The 26,378-nt window shown below is 38.4% G+C and overlaps 1 protein-coding gene across 1 annotated transcript in view; it reads left to right on the plus strand.

Moving 5' to 3' along the window:
* GMDS (GDP-mannose 4,6-dehydratase) overlaps positions 1 to 26,378 on the plus strand; it is a 433,748-nt gene that overhangs the window by 182,756 nt on the left and 224,614 nt on the right. Inside the window, exon 7 of the mRNA XM_050891480.1 lies at positions 20,646 to 20,773. Coding sequence (XP_050747437.1) covers positions 20,646 to 20,773 — 128 coding nt within the window. The remainder of the gene's footprint in view (positions 1 to 20,645; positions 20,774 to 26,378) is intronic.

Consider the following 26,378-nt stretch of genomic DNA (forward strand, 5'->3'; position numbering starts at 1 on the left):
AACTTCTGAAGACTTGTGTCTTACTATGATTGTTCACATAAATTCTCTCAAATATATACATTTCTCGTGTGATATACTAGTGTAATTCTGCTTTGTCTACTTCCTAGTATGTAACCCAACATCAGTGATGCCAGTGTTCCCCTGGGAGTATGAAGTAACGACCATTAGAAATTGCTTACGGCTCATCTTTAGAGTGCTGGGTATCACTGCAGACCTGTTACTGAGTGCGTGAGACTCTGTAGGCCTTATTCTGCAGAATTCAAATTTTGGGCATCATCTACCAGGTGCAGAAACTTGAAAGCAGGTTCATACACACAGCTTGTACATGTACAGTGACTGCCACACTTACCAGGCCCATCTTACTATCTGAAACATTTTCTCAGCAGTGTGCGTCCTGTTTTCCTTAAAATAGCTCTCCCAAAGGTTGACAGTTCCCTCTCGTTAGAACTCTCCTTACTTTGTCTTGCGTAATTTAAATGATTATTTTAAAAGTAGATCCATTAAAAGTGCATGTTTTTCTGAGAAGGTTATTTGAAATTAACTCAGTCATAGAAGATATGGGAACCTGAACAAGAGATACTTTAATTCACAATAAAACAGTTCCACCATTAGCAGTTCAAAAAACACTGCAGAAGGAAATGTCAACTGATTATTCCTCAACAAAGTCTTCAGGATTCATTAAAAACAAATAAATGAGAAATGCAATGTAATCAGATGTCACCTCTGATAAGATTCATCATATAGTGGGATTTTATAGCAGTGTCACAGGAAGGTAAGCTACTTTATCCAAGATCAGAGAGAAGGTTAGTGCATTTGGTCAGAGCTTGGTTTGAATTTAGGAATAAGGTTTTTTTTCTGCCTTGATTGCACTAAGTCTTTACTGAAACTTCCCAGAAAGGTGTGTTTAAAAATACGAAGCAAAACCACACAGACAAACATTGCACAGATAGATAGTTTGATTTCAGACCATTACATGCATTATGTACTTTTTGGGGGTGCATGAAAGCTTTATGTTTATAACCATAACCTGTATCACTTTGAAATAGCTGAAAATCTCAACAGCAGGACAGACCGCTGATTTGTGTCAGTCTTGTTCATCTAACTGCAAGTATTTTTTGAGCAGATTTTAACCTCTATTACAAGGACTCGTTGCAGTGTATACTGTCAGTTATATGTGTTTCCCACACTGTTGGTGTGTACACACCTTGCCAACCATGCTAAAATATTTCCTTTTCAAGGATTTGCCTTTCATACACAATTAAAATTTAATTATATGTTCTACTTAATTGTTAGGCACCAATTGGCAAATGAAAGCTATGTCCAAAAGCATGAGTATTCTCAAACAGTTTACAAGTATTTATTGTAATTAAACCTGATACCACATGCTATTTAGATGTTACACTATCAGTTGCATATTTTGATCTGTATTGTATCTCATCCCTATAGAATGATAGCTGTTAAAACAAAGGTTTGTGGGTCACAGTTAGCAGGTTTCCCATGAAACCCTTCAGGGTTGCTCTTTGGTATGCAAAAACAAATTAAAACCAAGCCAACAGAGAGAATACAATATCATGTTTTCTCTGCTTTCTCTTAATTTTTGCCCTAGGACATGTGAGTTTGAGAACCACTGCTGTAGAAATGCTGCAGGAATGCTGATGGATTTTTATTTTTGATGGCGAGAGCTTTATTTCATGACATTAAATGTGAATGGATTTACAAGTAGTAAAAGAATTGTCCAGGAAAGCAACGCAGACCTCCAGTTTAAATCCTTTTTTTTTCTCATTTATATTAAAAACCTTACATTAACAGAGATTTAGGGTGTTTATTCATTGCATCAATATCCATCAATAGGTGGATTGAGAATATTTACCAGAAACTTTAAAATAAAATCCTATAGTAATCCCAAGTCTAGGCAGTGTGAATCTGGAAAATTCAGAGCTCATTTTGGATTAAAAACAAATCCAGATGACATGAGAAAAACATCAGCAACACACAGAAACATTTTACTTGGCATTTCTTTTTAAAAATTTTTGAAACAGTTGCTTTTAAGTTATAAATCTTCTTTGTGCTTTCTTGCTAACACCTTTCTCTTCTCAGCCCCACCTCATGCCCATATTCTGAGTCATGGGTAGGCATGCGTGCATCTATTAGGGATACTTGAGTTGCCTGGTATGCTATGCGCTCTCATTTACGCTGAGTTTCTATTTGCTGCAGACTGTAAAAAAACCAACAAGATCTTTTGTTAACATTATTGCACTTCTTCAAGATAAATGGAGACATTGTGCACCTTCAAAGATCAGGAACAGTCCTTAAACTTCCCAAACTTTATATAATTCTTGAAAATGGAGTAAATTGAAAATTATCCCTGGTCTTAAGCGCTTTGTTGGTTGGGGATGGTACCAGTGATATACTTTATTTTAAGCATTTATGCTGAAGTGCCATTGAATCTTGAGGAAAGCCAATCCTGTGACCATACCAGGCATTTGAGTTTGCAAATACTCCTTTTTTCCACACTGTTTGCTTGCATGAATATTGCATGCATCTGTCATTGAAAATCAGGCCAGTAATTGCTAATTTTAACATGTGTTTTCCAGCAGGAATGTGACTTCCTTTTCTCAAATCCTTGCATTGATTTTTTTATATCCTCTAGGTATGTTGTAGAGAAAGTAGGACATGGCAGAAGTGTTCTGTCCCTTCTTTAATAGGGGAATGGGATAGACAGGTGCTAGTAGTGTGATTTGCTGTCATGCTCTATTGGGGTAGTCATTCAGGTATCATGGACAAACATCTGCCCTCTGTAAGGTCTAAAACTAGGCAGTGTACGCGCCTCTCCTTCTCTGAGTAGCAGAAAGGTGTGCCGCTGTGTGTCCTGGGCCATAACCTGTCCAGATATGCTGCAGTTTCCAGGTAGTGATTTGAATCATTGGACTTTGGGTGAAAATTACATGTGCTTGTCATGCATCTGGGCTAGAAGGTGGCTCCATGGATCTCCTTTATATTTGATGTGTCCTCACAGAAATGCCGGTGTTCCTACATTTAAGAGAGTGTCTCTGCCTTCAGCTCAGCATGGTCTAGCATCACAGTCCTTGCTGTGTTCTAGTTCATGGTTTCTATTTGCAGTGCTCCTCAAGTTTCAGATACGCTGTTTTCTAACACAGTTTTAATGTTCTCATAGTCTCAAGTCTATATGATTTAAATCATATGCAATGGACACCAGCTAGCTTGTGTTTTGTTTGCATCTTCAGGTGAGGATGCTACTGTGAATGAGTCCATTAACTAGTAAACTGAGCATGTAGTACAAATAATAGGCATTTTTCTTTAAATCTGTTTGAGTTTCGCACAAAAAAAAAGTGTAGCACATATACAATACTTTTATTTTTAGCATATTTAATGGTCCCAACAGACCATGCAATATTTAAGAAAAACAGAGCAAGACTGGTGTAACAGTGACTCAGGCTTGGAACTTGAAAGCTTGATTTCATGTAACAACAGTAGGGAAATGCTACCTTTGCTGCCTAGTTCTGAAAGTGCTGGTGTTACTAAAGAACTGGCAACAGTTTTTGTCGTGCTGGTGAATCCAAGATCTATTGCCAAAATAGTGTTAGAAAAGTAACCGATAAATAATAGGTCATTATTAAATTTTTACTTGTGTCTCATAATGATGCTTTTCTTAAGAAAAGTATAATCTTCAACTGCACTTAAAGGAAAAATAAGCTCTTTGTTTTGAAATCATGGGATGAAGCAATTCTGGGTTTGAGTTCATTAGTATGCTGCAGTTATTGCACAACTTTGGTCTACTTGCAAGTAAGTTAAGTGTCTCCTGTCACTTTGGTTCTACAGGTTCTTTGTGGGTTTGGTGGTGTGGTGATATCATCTGGTTTACCGTCACATTTATAGACAATGATAACCAGGCATCAACACCCATGAAGAAACCCACAGAGTCATCAGGGAATGTTCATTCATTTTTTCCAAAATTATGTATGTGTGTGAGTATGTGGATGATGCTTGAAAATGACTGCCTGTACATGAAAGTCTGATGAAAGAATTAGTATGTTCAGTAAAATTTGCTGTAAAAGCAGAATAAATCAAAATTGTCCAAATTGATAATGTGCATGAGGGTTCATTCAAACTTAATGTTGTTTCTACTGGTTAAAATCAGGTAGTTTAATATTTAATACAAAAGGCTTGGTGTTGAATAAAAGAATTCTGAAAGATTTAACACTTTTAAAAATATGCTTTTCCTCTAGAGGACTAAGAGAGGAAAAATTAGAACATTAATCCTCAGTGGATTAAGGGAAATGCCTGTTATTATTCTGTAGCCTATCTGGAAAGAAATGCTTATGCAGCCCCGTGATGCAGTAAGTTCTGTTTGAATGTTTCTGCCTTTTATTACACACAGTGTTATAGCCGTGATCCTACAAATACTTACAGAGGCATTTTGATGCTTACAGGTTCTGACTCTAAGTCTGGTTCTGTTGATTTTTAAAAAGAAAGTTATTACTGGTAAGTGAATAATAGCTCAGTTGCCTTGATCAGATTTTCAAACCTGCTGTTTAATGAGAAGAGCATTCAGATTTTTCAAAGCACTGGGAGGCTTACGTACTGAAAAGGTGAGCACTTTACAGAAAGATTTCAAGACAGAAGCATAATGCTAATAGTTTTAAGAGGACCTGATAATTCCCTACTTCTAAAACCAGAACTAGTCAACTATGTAATGATGTAGGCGGCAGCTACCTGGAAATGTTAGCTTAGCCTCATTTCCCTTTTACTCTAAAATCATGCTTGTGGGAAAACCTGCTAAGTTTAATATAATTCATTTAAAAATGGAAGAATAATTGTGTTTCCTGTAGTACTAGAACATGGGCTTGTGATGCTTGAGAAATACCAATAATTAAAAAAACAAGTAAAACAGCATGAAGAACCAGTAAATGGTTTGGTTCAGATCTGATTTTTCTTTGACTCTGACTCAAGTCAGTTCAGTTTGGTCAGATCAATAATTATTTATCTGCCTTGGTATTTCTGAATCAGTTCAAGCTGAAAAATACAAAATTTCGAAATGTGAAGTTATGTGATAAGGGAACTTCCTCTGGGAAATTCTCTGTTAAACAATTATTCTGATCCAATATTCAGGTATTTTCTTCTTGGTTCAGTTCTGGATTAGGTTGAGCAAAGACTTTGGTTCAGGTAGCAGTTGTGGTTCAGTTCCCATTTTAGGAAAAAAAAAAAAAGCAGCTAAAACAATTTTCAGTTCAGTTTGACTCTGGGAAGAAAAACTAAACACCGTTTTCATAATTTGGCTCTGCTCAGTTACATTGTGCACTTCACTCTGCTTGGGTAAGCTGCTTTATTTGGTTGTAATATACCCCTGTCTGACGTACACTGTACAGTGCTGCAGTGTTTGACTAACTTTTAATGCCACAGAATATGTGCCTTCAAGGAGGAAGATCTTATTGGGATTAAAATAAATTGTGGGACTAATCTGTATTGATTTGGTATTAGGCTGAAGTAGTTTGGAGAGAGCTTGTGTTTGTGTCTAGATCCACATGACATTGTGCCTTTGAGAAGATCAAGGAAATGTGGGTATTTAAAAAAAAAAAAAGGGAAGAGGGACGATATAGAATCTGAATCTTGAATGTGCATCTTTATAACTTTATCATATAAACTGGGTAAAGAGAGTACTTTTTCATGAATAAAATACTTTTTACTGAATTTCATTGAAATTCTTGAGAATAACTTAAGAATTTAACTTCGTTTTAGTAAGCCGATATGCCTATAGCGCTGGCTACTTTTAAATCCCTCAGCAAATATTTTTATCATGTTTAAGTTTATTATTTCTGTATAATTACTCAGAATTTGATTGTTTTTTCTTTTTCAGCAACCTGTTTTGGGTTTTCTTTTTAATTGGCAGGTGAGATGTTAGGTGACATGAGTGGTTTCTTTAGCAACTTCTTCTGGGCTATGCAGAAACATGACTAAGAAGCATTTTTTCCTGATGTGCTACATTTTAACTATTTTAAAAGAAACAAATGGGTTGAGGGTTTAAAGATTCAATATAATTTTATCCATATGTACTTCCAAAGTGTGGATGATATTGATTGGTATTAATTGATGTGTCGCAGTTCAGCTTCATTAGGCATCTGCAGAGTTGCGACAGCTCAAGAGATGATGTTGCGGAGTTTATACAGTTCCCTTTTCCAGAACAGTGCCGTGACCACTGCTAGCGCTGTGCATGGGCGTAGGAAGAACAAAAACCAGAGCGGGCAGAACCATGCCACAGGGACTGCAAAAGGACACGATGGCCCCTTTTGTTTGAAACTTCTTTTTGAAACCCCACCCAAAGACACCAGTCCTGCATGTGAATTCACATCCCTGTCCTTCGGGCTCAGTTCTGCCCTTTCCTGACTCTGTGGGCTTTAACACATCTGTCTCTGAGGAGGAAAGCCCCTGTTTCCTCAGGAGACTTGGAGAAAACATCACAAGAAGGTCAGTTACCCTCAGCTCATTGTCCCTTTAGGTTTCTTCCATAGGAGGAGACGAGGTTAAATCTATTGTTATTTGCCCACCATGTGACATCAGGCAACTCTGCAGCTGCTTAAATTTGAATTGAAATAGCTGTGGAAAAGATGAGGACTCTCTCTCAGATGAAATAACATGTATGTTCAAGAAAATCATAAATAAGCTGATTTTTTTTTTTAGTAGATCTGTCTTGTATCATAACAATTGCCAAAGTGTTTACTCACAGGCGCAAAATACTTAGAGAGTCTCCTTAATCTCCAATTATTGTTGCCTTCTCGTCTTGACCTCTCTTGAAGTGTTTTATAAACAATTTAAAGAATAAATGAAGTATTAGAAACAGTTATTATAGAGCATTCAAAGTTATTTGCTTTCCTTGAGTGAAGGGATATAATTTATAAAGGACTGATTACTCTCATCTGTTTTCTGGGTAGCCTGTAAGTTTACTTTACCATGGCAAGGCAGAATAACAGAGAAATTGTGTCATGGGAGCCAAGTAAGATATTGTAGCAGTAGGAAATCCAATTGCCTTGTTTTGCAGCCATTTGTCTTGTCCATCGTTTCTGTCAAATGATCGTTTGAATCAAAAGCATTTAAAGAGATTTTCTTCCTTTGCAGTAATGAGAACAACAGAGACTTTTATGCTGCAGGACATTCCTACTAGGTCTTTCCTCCTCTCACATGGCTACCTGCCAGTCCTTGTTATTATTAAAAGTTGCTTCATTTAGTACATTTTATGAAGTGGCTCTGCCTGGCTTCATGGCTGTCACTGAGGTTATGAGTCAAGAAGGAGAGCAGGAGTGGGGAGCTCTGATTCAGTGGAGCTTAGCAGCAGAGAAGCAGTTTAAACTGAGAATGTTAATGGGTACCTTTTTACTTCAAACCTACTCTTTTCAAGCTATGCATTCGTACCAAAAGAAAAATACCGTGGAAAGCGTGTTTGATCTCTTTGCCTTACTGATTTTAACACGTTGCTCCTGCCTTGCCTTTTGTTTACTAAGCTCAGTACTAGCAAAACTCCCTTGCAAGCCACGAGGGTTACCTGGGTGCAGAACCTACAAACGAGAGGTTGGGGTCGAGGTTATTTGACTCTCAGAGAGAAGGGCCATTTCTAGAAGGGAACAGCTTAAGGATTTCAGAAGCTCCCTCTAAGTCTGCAGGCCGTTCCCACCTCTGCTGTGCACTTCTGTCAAGCAGGGATGAAATGAGATGCAAGGGTCCTGGAATCATCAAAACAACGCAGCCTGTTGGCTCCAACACAGCTGGAGCTGGGAAAAAGATGCCTGTTCCTCCTCTCTTACATGGCTTTTTCTATCTCTTTCCCAATCTCCCTGTGAGGCAGACAGAGTGGAGGCAGTAGAGCAGCAGGGAAGAAGAAGGGTGACAGCGACTGTCTATTACATGTCGGAGGACAATTTCGTAGTGTCCCTTTGCAATTAGAAGAACATTTGTCAACCCTGACATCTGCCAACCACAGTTCTACAGCCCCTGGAGAAGCTTATCTTACTGAATTGCCTTTGTTTTCTCAAGCAGATACGAGAGAAGGCACTGTCATTTCCAAGATCAGTATTTGAGTGAAGAAATAGGGCAGGATGTTGTTGCAGACACATATACAATTACTTCTTCATTTCTAGTACTTCTGGCAGAAAGAAGCAGGGAGGATGAGGGACATACGTTAATAACAGGTGGTTGGTATCAGCATGATATGATTCAAAATCCTACAGTAACTCTGTATCCTACGGTAATTTTCTTGCCAGTCTAACCCTTAGAAAATATGCCTTAGCAGCTCTAAGACACTTCTGAAATATTCCTTAGCTTTTACAGTCGTCATTTGGAAATAGTCAGTAAATTCTGTGGGTAAACATTTGGTACTTTATCACTGAAAGGTTTGGGGGCCTTATTCAGAAGAGTGTGGTCAGAGGAAATCAGAGTTTGAGAGCTGATTCTTCGCCTGCTGCATCTGGAGCCTATGGGGGTGCTCTGAGGAACACAAGTAGATTTGGCTCTGGCTCAAGGGAGGTCCCTTGTCATGAGATGACATATGAAGGTTATGCATATGAGTACCAAACCCTCACACTCCCATACTGTGCAGCGTTTCACAGCCGGGAGATAAACAGACTGTAGCTGTTTTAAAATAACAGCTATGTTTTTTCTGTTTATCTCTGTTTGTTGGGCTGTTAGGTCCCTTTTGTTTATTCCTGCCTTGAGTCATCTGCCAGGTCTGTGTGTCCTGTAAATCAGGTACGATACTTTCTGCCAGATATCACTTGTACCTGAAATGCTGGGCACTGTAAACTTTCTTTTAAAAGTCTCATGAATAATTGCCAAAAGGTGGTAGCTACAGTATCCCCAACAAATGCACATTATGAATGGTCCTCTTTTTAAGCCTAGAATTCCTTTAAACATGCCTGTTGGGTTTTGAGTACCTGCAGTTAAATGGTGTTGCTTTTGGCAGGGCTTGGTGAGCAAATGAGGCATAATCTCTCTGATCTCAGTAGTCTGGTCAGCCAGCCATGACATTCTCAGTGTCTTTTCTTTCTACACCCTGTCTGAACAGAGCCATAGCCCAGGCAGCTCTCAGTGGGGTTGCCAAAGATTACCATGTGCAGTGAAGCAGCAGATGGCAGGACAGTGGAAAATATGCAGTCCCAATCCCTGGGTTCACATGGGGTTCAGGGTTAAATTTCAGCTATTTCCCTGCCTGCTCCTCGAGCCCCTCGATAAACTGGCCTTTGAGAGATGAACTCTTCAGTGTACATTGGGTAACTATTTAAAATTCAGTTTTGTCCAGTTTTGGAAGTGGGTTCTAGACTGCAGCAGGAAATTTAAGAATTCTGTGGCCACAGCAGTTACAGTGTTCCTCACCATCCAAAGACGTTAGTGTGGGCATAAGAAATGAGGTAAGTATGAATACATCCTGAAAACTATGAAAGGAGGGGAAAAGGAACATTGCAAACTTGATTAGCTCAAAAATTGTGTAATGACTGAACAAGGGGTGCCATCCACAAAGTCAGACTTGTGCCTATGTGTTCTCATAAAGCCCTGGTTTGCACTTCTGTTTTTTCCCCCCACAGGCTCCCTCTTCCTTATTCCTTGCACAGGATGGAGAGTTCTCACCTGAACGACTAGATGTTCAATCTCGGGGGGGCAGAGAGCAAGAAAGGAGTTCTTTGACAGCAGATTTACTTTGTGCTCCTTTCATGACCACTCTTCAAGCCTTGCACTGAGAGTGATTTCATCCCTTTTTGACTCTTCCAGGGTACTTCTCTCTCATTGTTTCACAAATATAAAGATACTTAGCTTTCTCAAATTCCTGTAAAATGTTGGCATTTTATCCCCATTTTTTGGGTGAGAAACTAAGGCACGAAAAAAAAAGTCTGCATTGATTGATTGGTTGATGTTCAGAATAAAAGTCCCATCTGTTTGCATCTGAGGGCTTGGTAGTTAAGCACACAGAGGAATATGCGGCAGTGACTAAATGAGAACCTTGATTTAAGTGACTTTCTAAGCACCTTTTCAGAATTTGCAGAAGAAACTAGGCTTTTATTCATTTTTCCATAGCAGCATTAATCAGACTGAACTGTGAATCCATCATTTCTTTTTCTGCAGTTCTTTATCTTTGCTTAGCTTCAGACTCCATAGGACCCCCGCCTACTTCATTTCTCACAAGACAGTAGTCTCTGCTCTCAGAGTAAGTCTATTCTCTGCACAGGGGGCAATCCTATTAGGAAAAATATTACAATATGTAATTAATCTAGAGGTGTTTTGTGAAACTGTATCATTGTGCATTCAGAAACAACACTGGCACACATACTCCTAACTTTTAGTGCTAGAATTTACAGCTTTCTTCCTGAACATGTACAGAGTGTGTGTATGCGCATGTGTGTTTTTCTGAGAGCATGCACAGCTACCTTTGGGGATATTAAAATTATGTGAAAGGTCCCACTAAAAATACAAAGCCAGGAAATTCAGAATTGGGCTAACTTTCTGTCCTGGTTTCACCCCATTGTGCTCAAGTATTGTAGGCATCTCAGAACAGCAGGTGATCTGACTGCCTCTTCTGTTCCTAGAGGAAGTGTAAACTAACTTAAATGGGAAATATCACAAAAACAGGAAAACAATGAATTTCAGGAGTCCACAAAGGAAGAAGTGTTCTTAAAAATACTGATATTAAAACAGTAGTAAGCATGACAAGTGGAACGGTGGTAAATGGACATTTTATTTAGATGCTCTGGTTTTTGCCATTTAATCACTTTCCAAATGTTTTGTTTCACATTTTCTTATGCAAAATTTTTGTGGCGATTGGACGTGTTAATGGTGGATTGTTTAAGTTTGGATTCTTCTTTGTAAACTTAAGTAATCTGAGTTCAGTGAGACTGCACCAATTTATCTTGCCAGAAAACTGAGTTCTCTGGGTTTATAGCTGCATATTTATTTTTATTTAATTTATTATTTACACTAGAGAAACATTATTCCCACATGGAAAGAATGCAGGAGTGGGATTCGGTTTCAGTAGCAACGTTAGAAAAAGGGAATATTCATTGAAATGTATGTACATTTTAAAAAGCTGCTATAATTTTACTGTTTTCCTGTGTTCAAGTGATTTTCTCAGTAAATAACAGTGTCCGTTTCTTTGCCTCGGTGCCTTTTTCATTTTAAAGTGAAAATTAGCAACATGCCCAGGGTTTGTCCCAGAGGGGGGTTCACTCTCAGCAATGGCTTTTATGCAATCTCCTGACGTATCTTTTCTGCCTGTGGGAGAGCTGCTGCTCTGCCTGGTGGCATTTCCAGTTCAGGGTTTGGGTGTGGAAGCCATAGCACCCTTGCTTAACTTCAGGGTCCCCCGAGAGCGATCACGGCCTGCTGTGAAATAAGGACATAACTTTTTATGGGAAGTTTAAGCAACTGGCAGTAACTACAGCTAGGTGATATAATGTTTTTATTGGCTCTCTGAATACAGGAGGTCAACACAGCTAGGCCAAACGTGTCCAAGTCTTTCAAGAGCAGAAGGGACATGCTGTCTTTGTTGGCTTGCAGTCTTCCTGGTGTATTGTCAGCTTGTCTCTGCCTTTCCCTCCTATTCTCTTCTTAAACTGTTAGGGTTGGGGGTTTACTGTAGGTTTGGGTCGTGTCCCGTCAGTAGTGTCCCGCCTGTCATGTCCCATCCCCCCCCCCCCCCCCCCCCCCCCCCCCCGCATAATTGTTTTGAAGCTTGTTTCAGGGGAGTTTGTTGTTAAAATACTACATTTGAGGGGTGTTGCTTTGGTTTTATCCAAGATAATGACTTCCAGTGTTGTCCTGTTCTGTCCTCAGCAGCCCCACTTGTCCCTGTGCAGAAGCAGAGCTCGAGAAATGGGGACAGCCGGGGCAGGCAGAGTGGGCTGAAAGCACCGTGAGCTGATCTCATACCCCTGATCACACACCAGCTTGACTGCACGCCACAGCACACACTGTGAAGACTTTTTTTTGACTCTTCTGTCAGAGCCAAGCATTTACTTGATTGGTCTGTTACGAGTCTGAAGGGGTACCTGTAGCTGGAATAATTAATTTGTCCTCGTACTGGTAATCGCAGACCATTGCAATTGATGATTTGTACCTTGAATTGCTGGGATCATCACTGGTGTTGGAGATGTACTTCTCACCGCATCCTAGCTGAGAATCTAATTATTCATAACACAGAAGATGGAAGGAAATGTAACGCCTTGCGTTTTATGTGCCCTGTTCAAGCACTAGAAAAAATATTGCCTCCTATATTTGCAAAAGCTGAGATTTCTGTTTCTCCTTCCCTCCAGCTCTCACTAGTCCCCACCTTGTTACTTCTCAATATGCTCTTTGCCCATGGCTCTTTCCAGCTCCCTGGAAATACAGTTCAACTGTGTTTCAGGACCCCCATTTTTCTCTCTCCAAGAAAGTACCTCAGCACTGACTCAGCAAAGTTGTATGCCAGCGTGATTGGTTTTAAGGCTAGCTCTTATTACACTCTTGCCCCCAGTAGAAGTAAATGAAAGTTCTTTTTACCCCTGACTTGATGTGAAATAACACATTTTTATACTCAGAAATTTGCACGTTAAAACTTAGCACTAATATGGGTGCACAGAAAGACACAGAAGACCTGTGCAAAACTTTGATTACACCGTGACCCACCACAAGCTGATGTCCCAGCCACCTGGAAAGGCTGAGAGACCAACCAGACTTAGTCCCTCAGAGGTCAGAAGGTCCAAGAAACTGTATTAGTCAGTCATGTGTCAGCAGGTAAGATTAAAAGCCTTGCCTGCTTCATCTCAAGGGAGTGCTAGGGTAAAGGCTGAATGTCTCAGCTTGAACTATCAAACAGCACCTTTTTTGATGTGCTACTGGCTGCTGAGAGGATGGAGGAGGGGAAAGACAGGGAGAAAAGGAAAAGGGTGTTAAATTTAAGGGCACACATGTCTGAACTTTGATAGCTATTGAACAAGATAAGGTGAAATCCATTTTTTGTGCAAGTTGCCTTAGACTGCATGATATTTCCATTTTGTACAAGTGCTGGATTTTCCTTTCGGTTGCATACATTTCTAGCTATTGTAGCAGCAGTTCAGCAAAGCATGTACTTAACTCCAAATGTTTACGTATGCTTAAACAATATAAAGAGTCTGTGCTGGTGGGCAAGCACACTCATGCTTACCCATAGCTCATACACGCAAGAGCTTGTCTAATTCTGTGACAGCTTAAATGAGAGGTTTAATTCAATAACATTAGTTGTACAATTTAAAAAACACGGCTTAAATGAGTGTTAACAAATCAGAGTGGCTAAAGACATTTACCTTTGTTTTACAATGTAGTGTATATGAACTGTGATTAAGAAATCAAAGTGAATAGTTTGGAGCAAAAGGTTAAGTTTTCTGTAAGCGAAACGCTGCTCTGTTTATGTAAGTGCCATTAACAGCATAAACTTGGGAACAGGAATAACACTTTTACATATTGTTTTCAGTATTAATGTTTGGTTTTTCCTTTATAAGAATCTTTGATGCCTCACCTTTTCCTGTTCAGTGTACAGTTCCTGAGGGGAAAATATTTTAATTTAAGAAAAATTATATGGAGGAAATATACTAAAATAGCACCTTTTGCCCAGCAGTTGTTGTTGGTATGTCACCCTATCCTTTTACCAAGCCCATATGATAGATCTGAGATGTGTAAGTAGTCCTGAATAAGGGTATTTTGAATGTGAAATCTAATAGCTTTGTGTTACACATTACACATGCAGATTGTCTGCTAATTAAATGTCATTTTTTCACAGTCAATTTAGAGAACTGCTGCTGTGTAGTCATAGAAATCATCCTGTCATTGTTCTTTGGGAGGTGGAAACCTATATCTGTTTGTATGCAAAACAGTCATGAAGAGTTTAAAGCCCTGATGACAGATCCCCGGTGGAGGGTTAGCTCCACTGAATCATAGGTTAGCGCGGCTCGCTGTGCTATGACAAACGTCACCTCTGATTCTCATCCTCTGGTGCTGGTTGGTAGGTCTGTCGCCCTACTTCCATGCGCCTCTTTTATGGGGCTTACTAGTTGTTCCTCCAGGTAAGCTTCGTGCTATCTTTCCACCCACTGGGAAAAAGAAAATTCTCCCTATTTTCTGCGTTCCCTCCCAACTTCTGTACCCTGTTGTTCCTCACTAGATTTTTCTCTCACTCTTGTTTTCCCCTCAGATTATAAAAATCACTAATTTTTGTTTCCTCCATGCCTAGTTCATATGACCTGCTGTTGCCCTCAGCTGTCCAAATGTTCTCAGTGTGCAAGTGGATGTCAGGGGCAGAGGTGCTCTTGGGTTGAAGAGCATCAGCCCCCTCCAGTGTGCTGCCCTCCTGCTGCTGATGCTTCCTACCTCTGCACGCCTTTACCTTTCTGCCTCAATCTCCTCATTTTTAAAATACAGGTAGTAGTATATTTTCCAAAACCCAAGGAATTCCATCAAGAAGTGTGGTGCAAATGGAAAATGTGGCCAAGCAGACTTAGCACATTTTACTTTTGGCATTGGAAAGTTCAAAATGTGTGTCAATATATTATAAAAGAAAGTAATTCAATTGATATGCCAATGAACATCTTTGTTAGCAATATTTAAAGGAATTAATGCCACTTCATTTTATTGAAATCATACATTTTAAAGTAATACCAAATGAGGATCATTTGAATAAGGAGGAGCAATTTTATCCTCATGTTATTGGACCGTTGCTTTCTATCTGTGATCTGTGGATTTTATTGTTATGTGATTATTTCCCAGGGGGTTGATGAAGAATAACCTTTAGAAACAAGCCTGTTATCAGTAGCTTTATCTTTCCTGTTTAGAGATCTTACGCGTCCATTGGAAAACAGTTGGGGGTTAGTAAACTGAAAATGTTTGAAAAACATTGCAAATGTATTAAAAATCTGAGAAACCCACTATCATAAGGTATTACAATTTTAAAGGACAGAGAAAGAGATTGGAAATATTATGAGGAAGCAAAGTATTTCAAGCTCTGCTGTACAGGATTAAAATGTAAGGATTAAAGCACTATATCTTAGTTTCAGGAAATAAAATGATTTATTGCTCAGGTCAGGAAGATACTTCCCATGCAGTGCATGATTTTATAATGAGTTGCTTATGAATCATATCACCCTTATTTCATATATATTTCATTTTGCAAAAATCTGATTGTGGTCTTTCTGGCAAGCTCATCCAAATGTAGCTGTACTTGCTGTGTAAAATTTGCAGGATATTATGAAGAGCTAGGAAGGAAAAAATCACTTTTAACAGTGATTTTTCCTTTGTTTCCGGACAGTGATGTCTCCAATTTGTATAATTGTTGTTGTGAGAAGAACAGTTTGTTATTTGAAGTTGAGAGTGAATTCACAATTGAAATGCATGAGTGTTTAATATATACTAAGAGGCTGCTTTACTAGTTCTAGCAAAATACAGTAGTGTCAGTTGTTTCAATCAAGATACAGTTGAAAATTCCATTTAAACCCAAAATATGGAGGGTTAGTTGAAAGATCTGTAACTTCATTTTTCATCTGGTTTACATTGACATAACTCCATTGACTTCAGAATAATTGTTATTGATTTTCATCAGTATAAGCTAAAGGAGACTCCAGACTTCTTTTCTTAGAAAAACTGGCTATTGCTGTGTTTTTTAATTTCAGCTTGTTACAAAAATGGAAAAGCTTCTCAAAGAATGGAAATTATGAGCAATGTGGATTTTCAGGCAATCAAAACATTTTAATGATCTCATTAAATGTATCATTTACAACATATATATGTTAAAAGAAATATATTCCTTTGGGTTAGTAGAAGCACTGGATACACAATGTGTTTGAACATGTTAGGCTTCCACTAGAATCTATGCCAGAACTGTTGAGACTTGGAGAAAAAAAAAAACCACCCTTTTTCTTGTGCCAGCATCTTTAGAGACAGAAACCTTTTTATCATATTTTATGCAAAATGAAGAAAAAGATGTTATGGCAACTTGATAGACTGTGCTAGGACTGCATCTCAGCTGATAGATAAATATTGCTATTAAATGCTATCGGATTGACTGTTATTCTATGATATTTCTAGGATTAATGATGGATTTTCTTATGCATGAAACAACTAGTGTTATACAGGGATAACAGGCTTCCTAAGACCACAGTTTTGTCATCTGTTGAGTTTTGTATCTAGCCTTGAGAGCTTGGAAAATGAGGGTTCTTGAAAAGAAACAGTTACTGTAACAGTGGCTCTTAAAGTTGCTCCATCCATTTGGCTGCCTCTTATAAACCACAGATTCTAAAGAAAAACACCTACTTCAAACAGCCAGTTTCCTGATGATACACAAAGGGTGAAACCCCAGCGCTGATAAAAGGAATAGGGTACTGATGCAGAGACCCAGATTTTTTTTTCTCGGGGCATCCAACTTTGGAAATGTAGATGCATTGAGAGAGTGCTTCCTAAAGCAATAGTTTTAAATATGTGTTAATGAGAGACATGTCCAGCTTTCAAAACTATCTTTGCCAGATGTAGGCACTGTCCTTCTTAGAGGGATGAGCTGCGCGAGCTGTTTTCCACCCTGAGCCAGGCGGCGCTGCGGGCAACAGGCCTGGGCTGGAGAGCCAAAGCTATTGCATTATACCTCTGCTATTTCTTTTTATTGTAGTATTGTTCCTATAGTGGTTTGTCGACAAGTTATATGTTTTACAGATCAGGTCTTCTTGATGAGGAATCCTTGCGTAAAATCATATCTAGGATAAGCTGGGTTTGTAAATCAGACCTTATGGTTCCTATTGGAATGCTAATGATCTCAGAGGGAGGGCTTGGGTTTTGAAAACAAATCTAAGCTAATGCCCAGGGTTCCTGAAAAAGCTGTTAATATCATGAAAACTCATGTTTAAGGCCTCTTTTAAAATGTAAAAACTTGTCAGGCACTGCTTAACCACGGCTATTTGGAACTGCTGAAATGTGCAGACACACCAAAGCATCCTTTGCAACATCTGGCCAGATCTCTGCTGTTGTGGTACAGCAATTCCAGCGCTGTCAGTAGCGACGCAAACCAGAGTATAATGTGGTCCATCATGGTTTGGATGTATTTGCTGCATAGATAACTATGCAAGGCAGTTAGCCCAGCATGCTTGGCCCTACCGAGGGAGCAAGAATGACTCTTCTCTTAGTTACTGCAGGATAGTGAGCTTCCAGAACAGTGCCACATTCACACATTTTTAAAAAGTGCTCAAGCAAGTCAAACGACATCACACATTTAATAGTTTTGAGCACCCCATGTTCATTCGTACGAGGTGTGAGCAGGGGCGTGTTTTCCAAAACCTCTCTGAACTGAGGAAGCAGTACAAAGCCAGGAGACAAATGTGGGACTCAAACATCTCTCTTCCCCACCAATCTAAGCTAGTTTCTGTTGCTACCACCAACACGTTTCCACGTGAATTAGTAATGTTAGTAGCATAATAAAGTAGGCCTTATTCAGTTGTGATAGCTGGTGACACTTTAGCTGCTGCATCATCTTGATCCGATGAAAATCAGCATAAAGGGTGAAGTGGTTAACACACCAGCAGCTCTGTTGATACTCTTGCCGGCACTAACTGGCCATTCTATGGAGGAAAATGCTCTTGTAGGTTCAACATTAGCAAGTCCTCAATACCTCCTGAGGAAGAAGGAAGCTAACCATTTCTGTGTCTCAAAAGGTACTTTGTATTCAGTTATGTAAAGATATCTGTAGCACTCTGCATAGACCTTTTAGATAGAATCATTCCTGAGGAAAGAGACATTACATCTGCCAAGTTTCAGGCCAAAGCAAGATTTTATAGCCCGATTGCAAATCATAATGGAAATGCTGACATAGCCTTAACTATTTTGTATGACTCCAGTGGGCATCAACTTAAATTCTAGTTATGATGTGCATTTAATGGCAAGGGATCAAACATATAGTGTAATGGGATATTTTAAGATACTGTGTTTGAAGAGAATTGGTATTTAAACATTATTTATGAACCGTATCATTTAAATGCTTCTGAAATGTGCCATTCAGTCCTTGGTTGCATGAAAAAAATTCTAATCACATTTCCCAGAATGAACAGTAGCATAGTTTTCTTCCACAGCTTTAATGCTGAGGCACTTCCAAGAAGAGGGTTGGTATTATTTTGTTGAACCTTTGCTGGAATATTTCTGGAAAATAAAGGTTTTCATTTTTCACTGTGGTGCTCTTTAATTCCTCATTTCAGCCTTTTGAGGTAGATTCTCAGTTTGCTTGGAGAAGATCTTTGAAGATCGTTTCTCTCCAGTTATCAGTGACTCTGCAAGAAGACAGCAGTTACTAGGATTTGCTGTGTTGTGCTAGATGAATCTGCTTTTTCTTGTGCAGTATCTTTCATATATTTCAAGTTAAGTTGATAGCATAAAAGTTCTCTCTCTCTCTCGCACACAACCTAATACGCTTTTTTTTTTTTAATGCAGAGGAAGTGGTTGCTCCAAAATGGAAGCTGACATTCATTAGTCGTGTAGGTTGACAGTAAAACTTGCTTTAATGCAGATGATGACTAGAACTCTCACTGCTTTTACTGCAAATGGGAAAGTAGCGTTGAAAGCGGCCAGTTTTGCTTATTACTCAGTTGCAGTCTGGAACATAAAGCCATATACTTTATCCTAGAAAAAAAGCTTCTCCTTCAACTGTTATTTACTGAATAATAATGCTAACTGAAATTATTTCAGTGCAGAAGGTTAGGAAGTTTCAGAGCTAATCCTAATAAGTTTGTGTAATAGTTTTGAATCTATTTTTAATTAATTAGTAATAATCTGTGCGAAGATCTCAAAGCACTGTGATAATGTAAAAAATGGAAACAATCTTTGGAGAAGTGCCAGTCTGACTAAGCCAAAGAGATTCTGTCACTGGTTTCTGTTAAGCCAGAACTCCACTCCCGCTGCAAGCCCGTCCAGCCAGGAACAGGGGAACCACAGTACTTTGCTTTCAGAAATTAAAATAGCAGAGTCACAGTGTCGGTCCTGTGGTTTGTGCTGGTTTATCTTTGGGATAATCATATTTCTCCTGTTGAGTATGCAGGGCACAGTCTGGAAGAAGGGCTTGGGCTTTCATTCTGCAGTTGACTCATTTGCCAAATTTTTGAGGAATGTTGCTACAAAAAAGATTCCCCAGTATATTTTATTTCTGAAATTTTGCAAATCACGCTATTTTGTAAGCTTCCTTTATATATGAACACTTTTTCAGGGTATATGGAAATTATATGATTTTCATCCTTTAGAAAACAAGCGCAAACTGATGATATATTCTAAAGGGCTAATAACCGGAATTCCAGTTAGTTCAGCAGTTGACAGAAAGCTAAAATTCTGTCTTAATCCTGTGGTAAGGTCTGAATGATTTAATTGCTTCATTCCACATGGTTCTTATAGGTGTGCTCTTTTTTTTTTTTACTTTTGGCAGAGTCAGATGACAAAAAGGTACTGTAGTGCTCTTGACTTTACAGGAAAAATTAGTAGTCTGAAAAAGACATTTCACATTATTTAATAATTTTGCAGCAGCCTATCGTTTGTTTGACAGGAAACAGAAAATATTGAGATGCATATCTCAAGAGCAGAATTCCATAATGAAAAATGCTACATATATGCATTGGATGCACAAGCTGCACTACTTAGGACTTTTGAAATTTGCTAAGAGCGTTTTACAAGTGCAGTCATTTTCACTAACTTTCCTCCTTTCCATTTGGATAAGGTATCATCTGTCACCACTCAATCATATTTTTTTTTAGCTATTAAGAAGGCATGTAATTTTAATTTTTGTGGCCCATTAGTGTGCAAATGCCATTGGGCTTGTTTAGCCTGAACTCATGGTCTAAATTCAAATCCCTCTGCTTTTGAGGAGACTGTTGACCACATTTTAGAAACACAGCCGTCATAATCTAAAAATCAAGATATGAAAATAACTAGAAACAAATATTATTTAAAGCAACTCTACAGGGAGCAGAAATGGGTATACAGATTTTCCAAAGCAATACAGTGAACAAAATACAGAAATATGATAAAATAATGTACAGCCTTCAACTGATAAAGTTGAAAACACAATTTCGTGATCTCACTGGACCTGGGGTACAAAGAATCCCAAATAACTAGAAAAGTAGAACGCATTTAACCATAACAGTCCTTTGGAGAATTTGTAGTATTTGGATAGTCTCAATTTTTTTTTTATTAATAAACTAATTTATTTAGATATATGCATTCCTTAAAAAAAAAATTAAAAAAAGAAAAAAGAAACGGCAACAAAAAACTTGAGGGTGGTCTAAGATGTCTGTCTTCTTTATGTAACCTTTTGCATTTTGTGTTTAAGAACTGACATTCCAAATGATTTTCTTTGGCTTTATGCCTGGACTGAATACTGAGGCAGCAAATTAGGAATGCTTAAGAAGTCCCACAAAGAAAGATTTTTGCTGTGAAAGTGCAGCTAATGTGACACTTGCACTGGAAGCTTCTTAGCCTACTCAAACAATAAAAGATGGCATGGGTCTAGGTGGTGTGAGAGGAGTGAATGAAGACTGAAAGTACCATGTGCTGAGCTATACAAGGTGTTTCTTGTGGCCAGTTATCTGCCACTGTAACTATGCTGATACTACCTTTTATTTCTATTCCAGGGGCTAATTTTGTTACTCGAAAAATTAGCCGATCGGTAGCAAAGATTCACCTCGGACAGCTGGATTGTTTCAGCCTGGGCAATCTGGATGCTAAGAGAGACTGGGGCCATGCCAGGGACTATGTTGAGGTAAGCTGTGGGCCCTGTGCCTTCTTCTGAATCGTCTTTGTGGTGGGGATAATGCTTATTGCTGTAACTTCAGGTCATGGTCCACAGAGAGCTATCTCAAGATGGTTTTGCCTATTGAGGCCTGTTAACTTTGTCTTGCTCTTGATTTCAGACTAGGGAATTTAGTAACACAGCAGTCTACCCCAAGCATGACCTGAACAGAAAAATAAATCTTTGGGTTTACATTCCTTGACTGAATTCCTTGGGGGAGGGAGCTGACTGTAAAGAGGATCTATTTTAGAGTATTTCTCCTATTGTTTTGACAAATTTTATGACCAATATTAAGATTGCAGCAAGATGCAATATGACCTGAAGTCAAAGATCCTGCTGGAGGTTGGTGGCCTTTATTATAATGAGGCAAGAATGATGTATATATTAATGATCAAAGGTCTAGCTGGTTATACATTAGGAAGAAGCATCACAACATAGTTGTGATGGCAGGTATTGCAACACATGTGCCTGCATCTAGTGTTTGAAATGTTTTCGTAGTCAGGATTTGTTTCTAATTTTATTCTATGCATCTACTTAACCAGACAAACAAACAATACCCCTGTATTGTATTACAAGGAGACGTGAATGACCATGTAGGAAATATTGTCTTTTCCCCAGGAGACTTTTGTCCCCATTTTGGTGCTTGAAGATTTCCTGTGGTCATTGGACTATTTCTGTCTTTTAATAATTCCTTGCTGGGAAACCGGATTTGACTTCACCATTCATTGATGTAGTTTAAAAAGATGATGACTGTTTGTTTTGTTTTTCTATATTACAAAGTAAGTATTTCAGTAGGAAGAAATCTGATTTGGGATTTTTATCGTAGGTTGAGATTTAAAAGTTAAAATAGAAGCTGAGCTCTCAAATCTTGTTTACAGTCAAAAAGAAACAGCAAGAAAACAAAATCATAATACCACAATATAAACTTCTGTTCTGGATGATATTTAAAAAAGTAAACAACCATATTGCCTTGGCATCGAAAGGGTTACATCAAGTAAGAAAAGAAGGTGATTTTTGGCAGCCAGCTATAAATAAAGTTGGCTTTTGGTTCTGCGCTGCATTTGCATGTAAGGTGGTAAGGGCACCATGAATGTCATGACTATGCCTCCATGACTATTGTTTTATATTTGTGGCTACAACATTACTTGAAGCAGTTAATCCAGTAAACCATCGCAATCATCTTTTTAATGGATAAAACTCTAGTCAAGAGTGTTCATAAAGTCAGTTACCAAGTCTCAACTGAAAGGAATTAAAAGATACGCCAAATAAAATGATCAGTTGCATGAACATAATGAGCATAATTTGCTAACAGGCATTGGATATTCCATAAATACTTTGGCTATCTCATTCCAAGACAATTTGTACCAGATCATAAATCGTGGGATGAATTCTGATGTCTTCTTCCATAAGGGAAATCCAGAATAACTCTCTGGTGCCTAGTGGGTCAGACCCTTGTCCTGTGATCAAACCTTTAAAAACAAAAAGGAAATGAGAACAAGTCTATCCAGAAGAATGACTAGCTTTCAAGGCCTTTGGCCTCCGGAAGGATTGTAGTTGTCCGAGGTCTATAGAACGAACACATGTTTGTTGTTTAAGTAGCATTCCAGATCTTTCAGCTACACATTTTGGGCCTGTCCCAAAATCTTCTGGAAAGAATTCCTCACTAAAACATAGTTCATCTTAAGTATTTCTCTTCCCAGAGAGGTATCCCTTCGGATAATGGGAGTGTTATTATCAGTTCTCTAATTCCCTGAATATGGTGGAAATGTGGTTGCAGGCAGCCTTCTAATGGCTAAAAAAGAGAGTAACTTTAAACTGGAAATAAACAATTATTTGAGGCTTTAATGGACTGGGAAGTAGGGCTTAGAGATTTAACGTTGTTCAAATAAATACATAGTATGTTAGAAAGCATGATCGTATTTACAAGCATTTGGGGAGCTTCCTTAAGCATATGGCTGAACACATAGGGATATATCTTATCCTCTCCATATGTACTTTTAAATCCCATCGATATTAATACAAGTAACACATGTGCGTATAGACTAGACTATGTACTGTGTTTTCTTTCTCCTTATTTCCTTATTAGGGATAATAATAAAACTATAAATACATTCCTTTCTGTTGTTTTATAAAACATTATGGGTCAATTCCTGATCTCATGAAAGCTGATGACCAAACTCCCATTGACTTTGTGGAGAGATCGTACCCTGTATGTATTGGAGTGGAGAACGTCTGGTGGTTACAAAACCCAAGCAGAAGTCAGAACTCTTGAGCTTTAATCACATGCGTTCATCCGACTGCCACTGTGATTTTGGGCAAATGCTTCTGTATACAGTAAAGCATGGAAGTGCATGCCTGCACTGAAGCATGTAGATGCCCACCAAGGGATGGGCTGCCAGCGCGCTCAGTGCTAGCTGTGGGTTGAGGTCAGCTTTAGTAGCAGATTATTCGGAAGTTTGATGTTTAAACATAGGTTCATATCAGGGGACAATAGTTGGAATATGTGTTTGATTAGGTGTTTGAGTTGGGACTTGAACTGCCACCTGCAGGAACTGAAAATCAGGTACAGTGGCATTGTGCTGGTGAATGAAAACCGGGAAGTCTAACTCACTGGAAAGAAAGGTTTCCATTCAGTGTTTGAAGAGAACAAAATAGAAATAAGTAGGCATCAAAAATTTTTGAGGGGGGATTATTAGTTTTATCCTAAAATTATATTAGTAACTCTTAACATTTTTGCAGAAATTGCTGCTGCCTCTTACTCCCCCTTTCTCCTTTTTCACTCTACTGTGATCCAGCACAAGTCTCATGGGATGGTATTAGAGATGACGGTCAATGCCACTGAGTTGGAAGAGAAAAACCAATGTATCAGCGCTATTGATATATGAATCTTCTGTGTGCTATTTTGCTTTGTGAGGGTAACTTATACCTTTTATTTGTTGCAGAAAGTTCTAGGAGACCATCTGCTAGGTATTTTCAAATATTAGTACAATAGCAAGCCTTAACAGTCTGACTCATTTCTATGCCATTTATAAAACACAAGGCATCATACAAATTTCCTCAGACACTCGCCCAAGAGTCTTATTTCAAATAAATACAGATTCTCAGAAACATTTAACTTGGACCATTAAAAAAATGCCCATCAATCCATCAGTAGTTGGTTGTTTTTTTAATTTCCTACATGGTAAATACTGTAAATGAAGTCGTGAATGTATACCTGCAACTGAAACCTTAAAGTGTAGTTCTGGGGGACGTAATAGACACATTTATTTGTAAAGATGTAAAGGGAGAGCCAAAAAATAGAACATAATCATGTTGGAAAGTGGCTCTGGGAAAAGAGCAAGTTCGTATTACAAGTTCAACAGCTGAGGCTTTTTCTTCCTTTCCTTCAGTTTCCTCTTTATCACCCACTGATGCTCAGGTTGCCTTCTGCAGTGGCACTGCCCACACCTCAGTGTTGTGCAGAGAGCAGAAATACTGCACTGATGACTGCTGTGGAAAAGCCTATCAATATATATCTTACAAAAGTAAAAAAAACAAGTCAAAGGTCTTTAAGTATTTATACAGATCAGAAATATTTTCTTTTGCCTTCAACAGAAATCCAGCAGTATTTCAAGCAGTAATTACAGAGGACTTATAATTGGGTCATAATTGGCTCCAATTCAATTAACTACAGGTCTAGTCAAACGCTTAAAATTAAGCATGTGCCTAAATTCATGGTGAAATCAGGGACCATTTGATATTCTAAATGTATGGCAATCAGCTTCCATTAATTTATATTTAAATAATGTAAAAAAAACCAAAGCCAAAAGGAACAGGTTATAAATAATATAGTAAGTTATTGTACAGTCCAACCAAGCACATTAGGAAACTGTTTAAAGAGACACTTTCCATCTTACTTTTTTTTTTTAATTGGTACTGGTGCTGATTCGTACTTTACTTTGTGATTAAAATGCACAAGAAAATGCACAGTCATTTTTATTGTCTTAAACCATCTTGTGCATGTTGAAATTGAGATAGTAAAATTTAATCTACAGTGATGTCTCCTGCATTTGAATCTCCAGTCAGCATCACCTGGTCTTTTATTCATGATTCTTCTATTTGCCATTCTAATAGGTAGAGACTGACCCTTGGAGACAGCTGCTACCATTTCTGTTGTGGGAAATCCCTTCTTGTATGTTTGTGTGTACGTTTAAATATAAAAACTCTTGCCAGACAGAATTATTTAAAATTTTACTTTACTCTTGTGCATAAGAAAAGGATTCAGCCAGCAAGACTGTTGGCCAAGGCATTTCTAGTTCTGTTTTGTTGTTTTCTTCCAGTGTTAAGGATGTGTCGTCTTTTGAGATATGTTTTTCCTTAGTCTGATGAGACTCGAAGTTTTTTCTGACACATCCTTTCATCAGCCCAGCGGAATACTCGCTTGTGAGAGTCTTACTTTGTTGAGAATTGTTGGTTAAAAAAGGAAAGTCAGTTATATCTGTCTGTGTAACTGTCAATACCTCATATAGTTATGAGATTGGCTCATGACCTTAAAGGCATGATTTTAAATGAGGATTACCCTTTTGTTATGGACTGAAGTGAAAAATGTTTTTCCCTACTTACTGCTTTGTTTTTATGCTCAAAGTTAATCACTTCTAATAAAAATTAAGAAATAATTTTAAACCCTCAATGCTGGACTTCTTTGAGTATGAGGGTAAAGATTTTTCAGCCATCCAGGTACTCGAGTGTATTTTGTGTATTTCCAAATGAGAACTTTCTCTTTCCATCAGCTTGCTTGAACTGGGATAATTAATGGCTCTATTAAACCAAATTGATCTTAAAATTATATCCAATCTGCTCTGATTGATGTGATGATCCACTGAACTGATTATCTTATTGCTGCCATCTAGGTGAAGTAATTGTGAGAGCAGCAGGGCTTGTATGAACCTTTAGGAGAAAAGTTTGATAGACTGCTCCTTTGGAACAACTACTGAACATTCATAAAACTCTTGACAGGTACTTGCTGAAGCAGTATCTTTTCTAGAAGCATGAGTATCAGAGACAACGACTATTCCACCTTAGTTTCTTTCTAATAGTTTAAAAATCTGTTGTCCTTTTTATAAGATGTAGAACTAAACCTCATGCTGAAATGCTTTTTGAGAAAGCAACATCTTCTCAAAGGAAGTATGCACTTACAAATGGCAGAATATTCTTTGATTTCCTCATGTAAATACTTTGGACATGTGGAGGTATGATGTGTTCAGGATAAAGGAAGTCACATTTGACCATGGTAGTATGTTCAATCATCCATGCAAATAATGATCCAGTTCTCAGGCTACAGTACAGCCAATGTAAGTGGCCACAGCACAAATAACTGGTCTCAAAGGAAAGATGCCAAATCGCTTTGTGAAGTTCAGCCAGCACGGACCCACAGGCACTGGTGTTTGCAATAGAGCCACTTCTTTGTGACACAATGACAGCGCTGGAACAGCAGGTCCAAGAAGAAGTAAAGGAGATTGTCTTCCTTCTGATTGAGTCTATAGGGAAAAGACATAGATAAGTGGATTGCCAGAGTCAATTCATGATGCCATTGTTT

Source organism: Gymnogyps californianus, chromosome 2 (genome assembly GCF_018139145.2).
Source record: "Gymnogyps californianus isolate 813 chromosome 2, ASM1813914v2, whole genome shotgun sequence".
Lineage (NCBI taxonomy): Eukaryota > Metazoa > Chordata > Aves > Accipitriformes > Cathartidae > Gymnogyps > Gymnogyps californianus.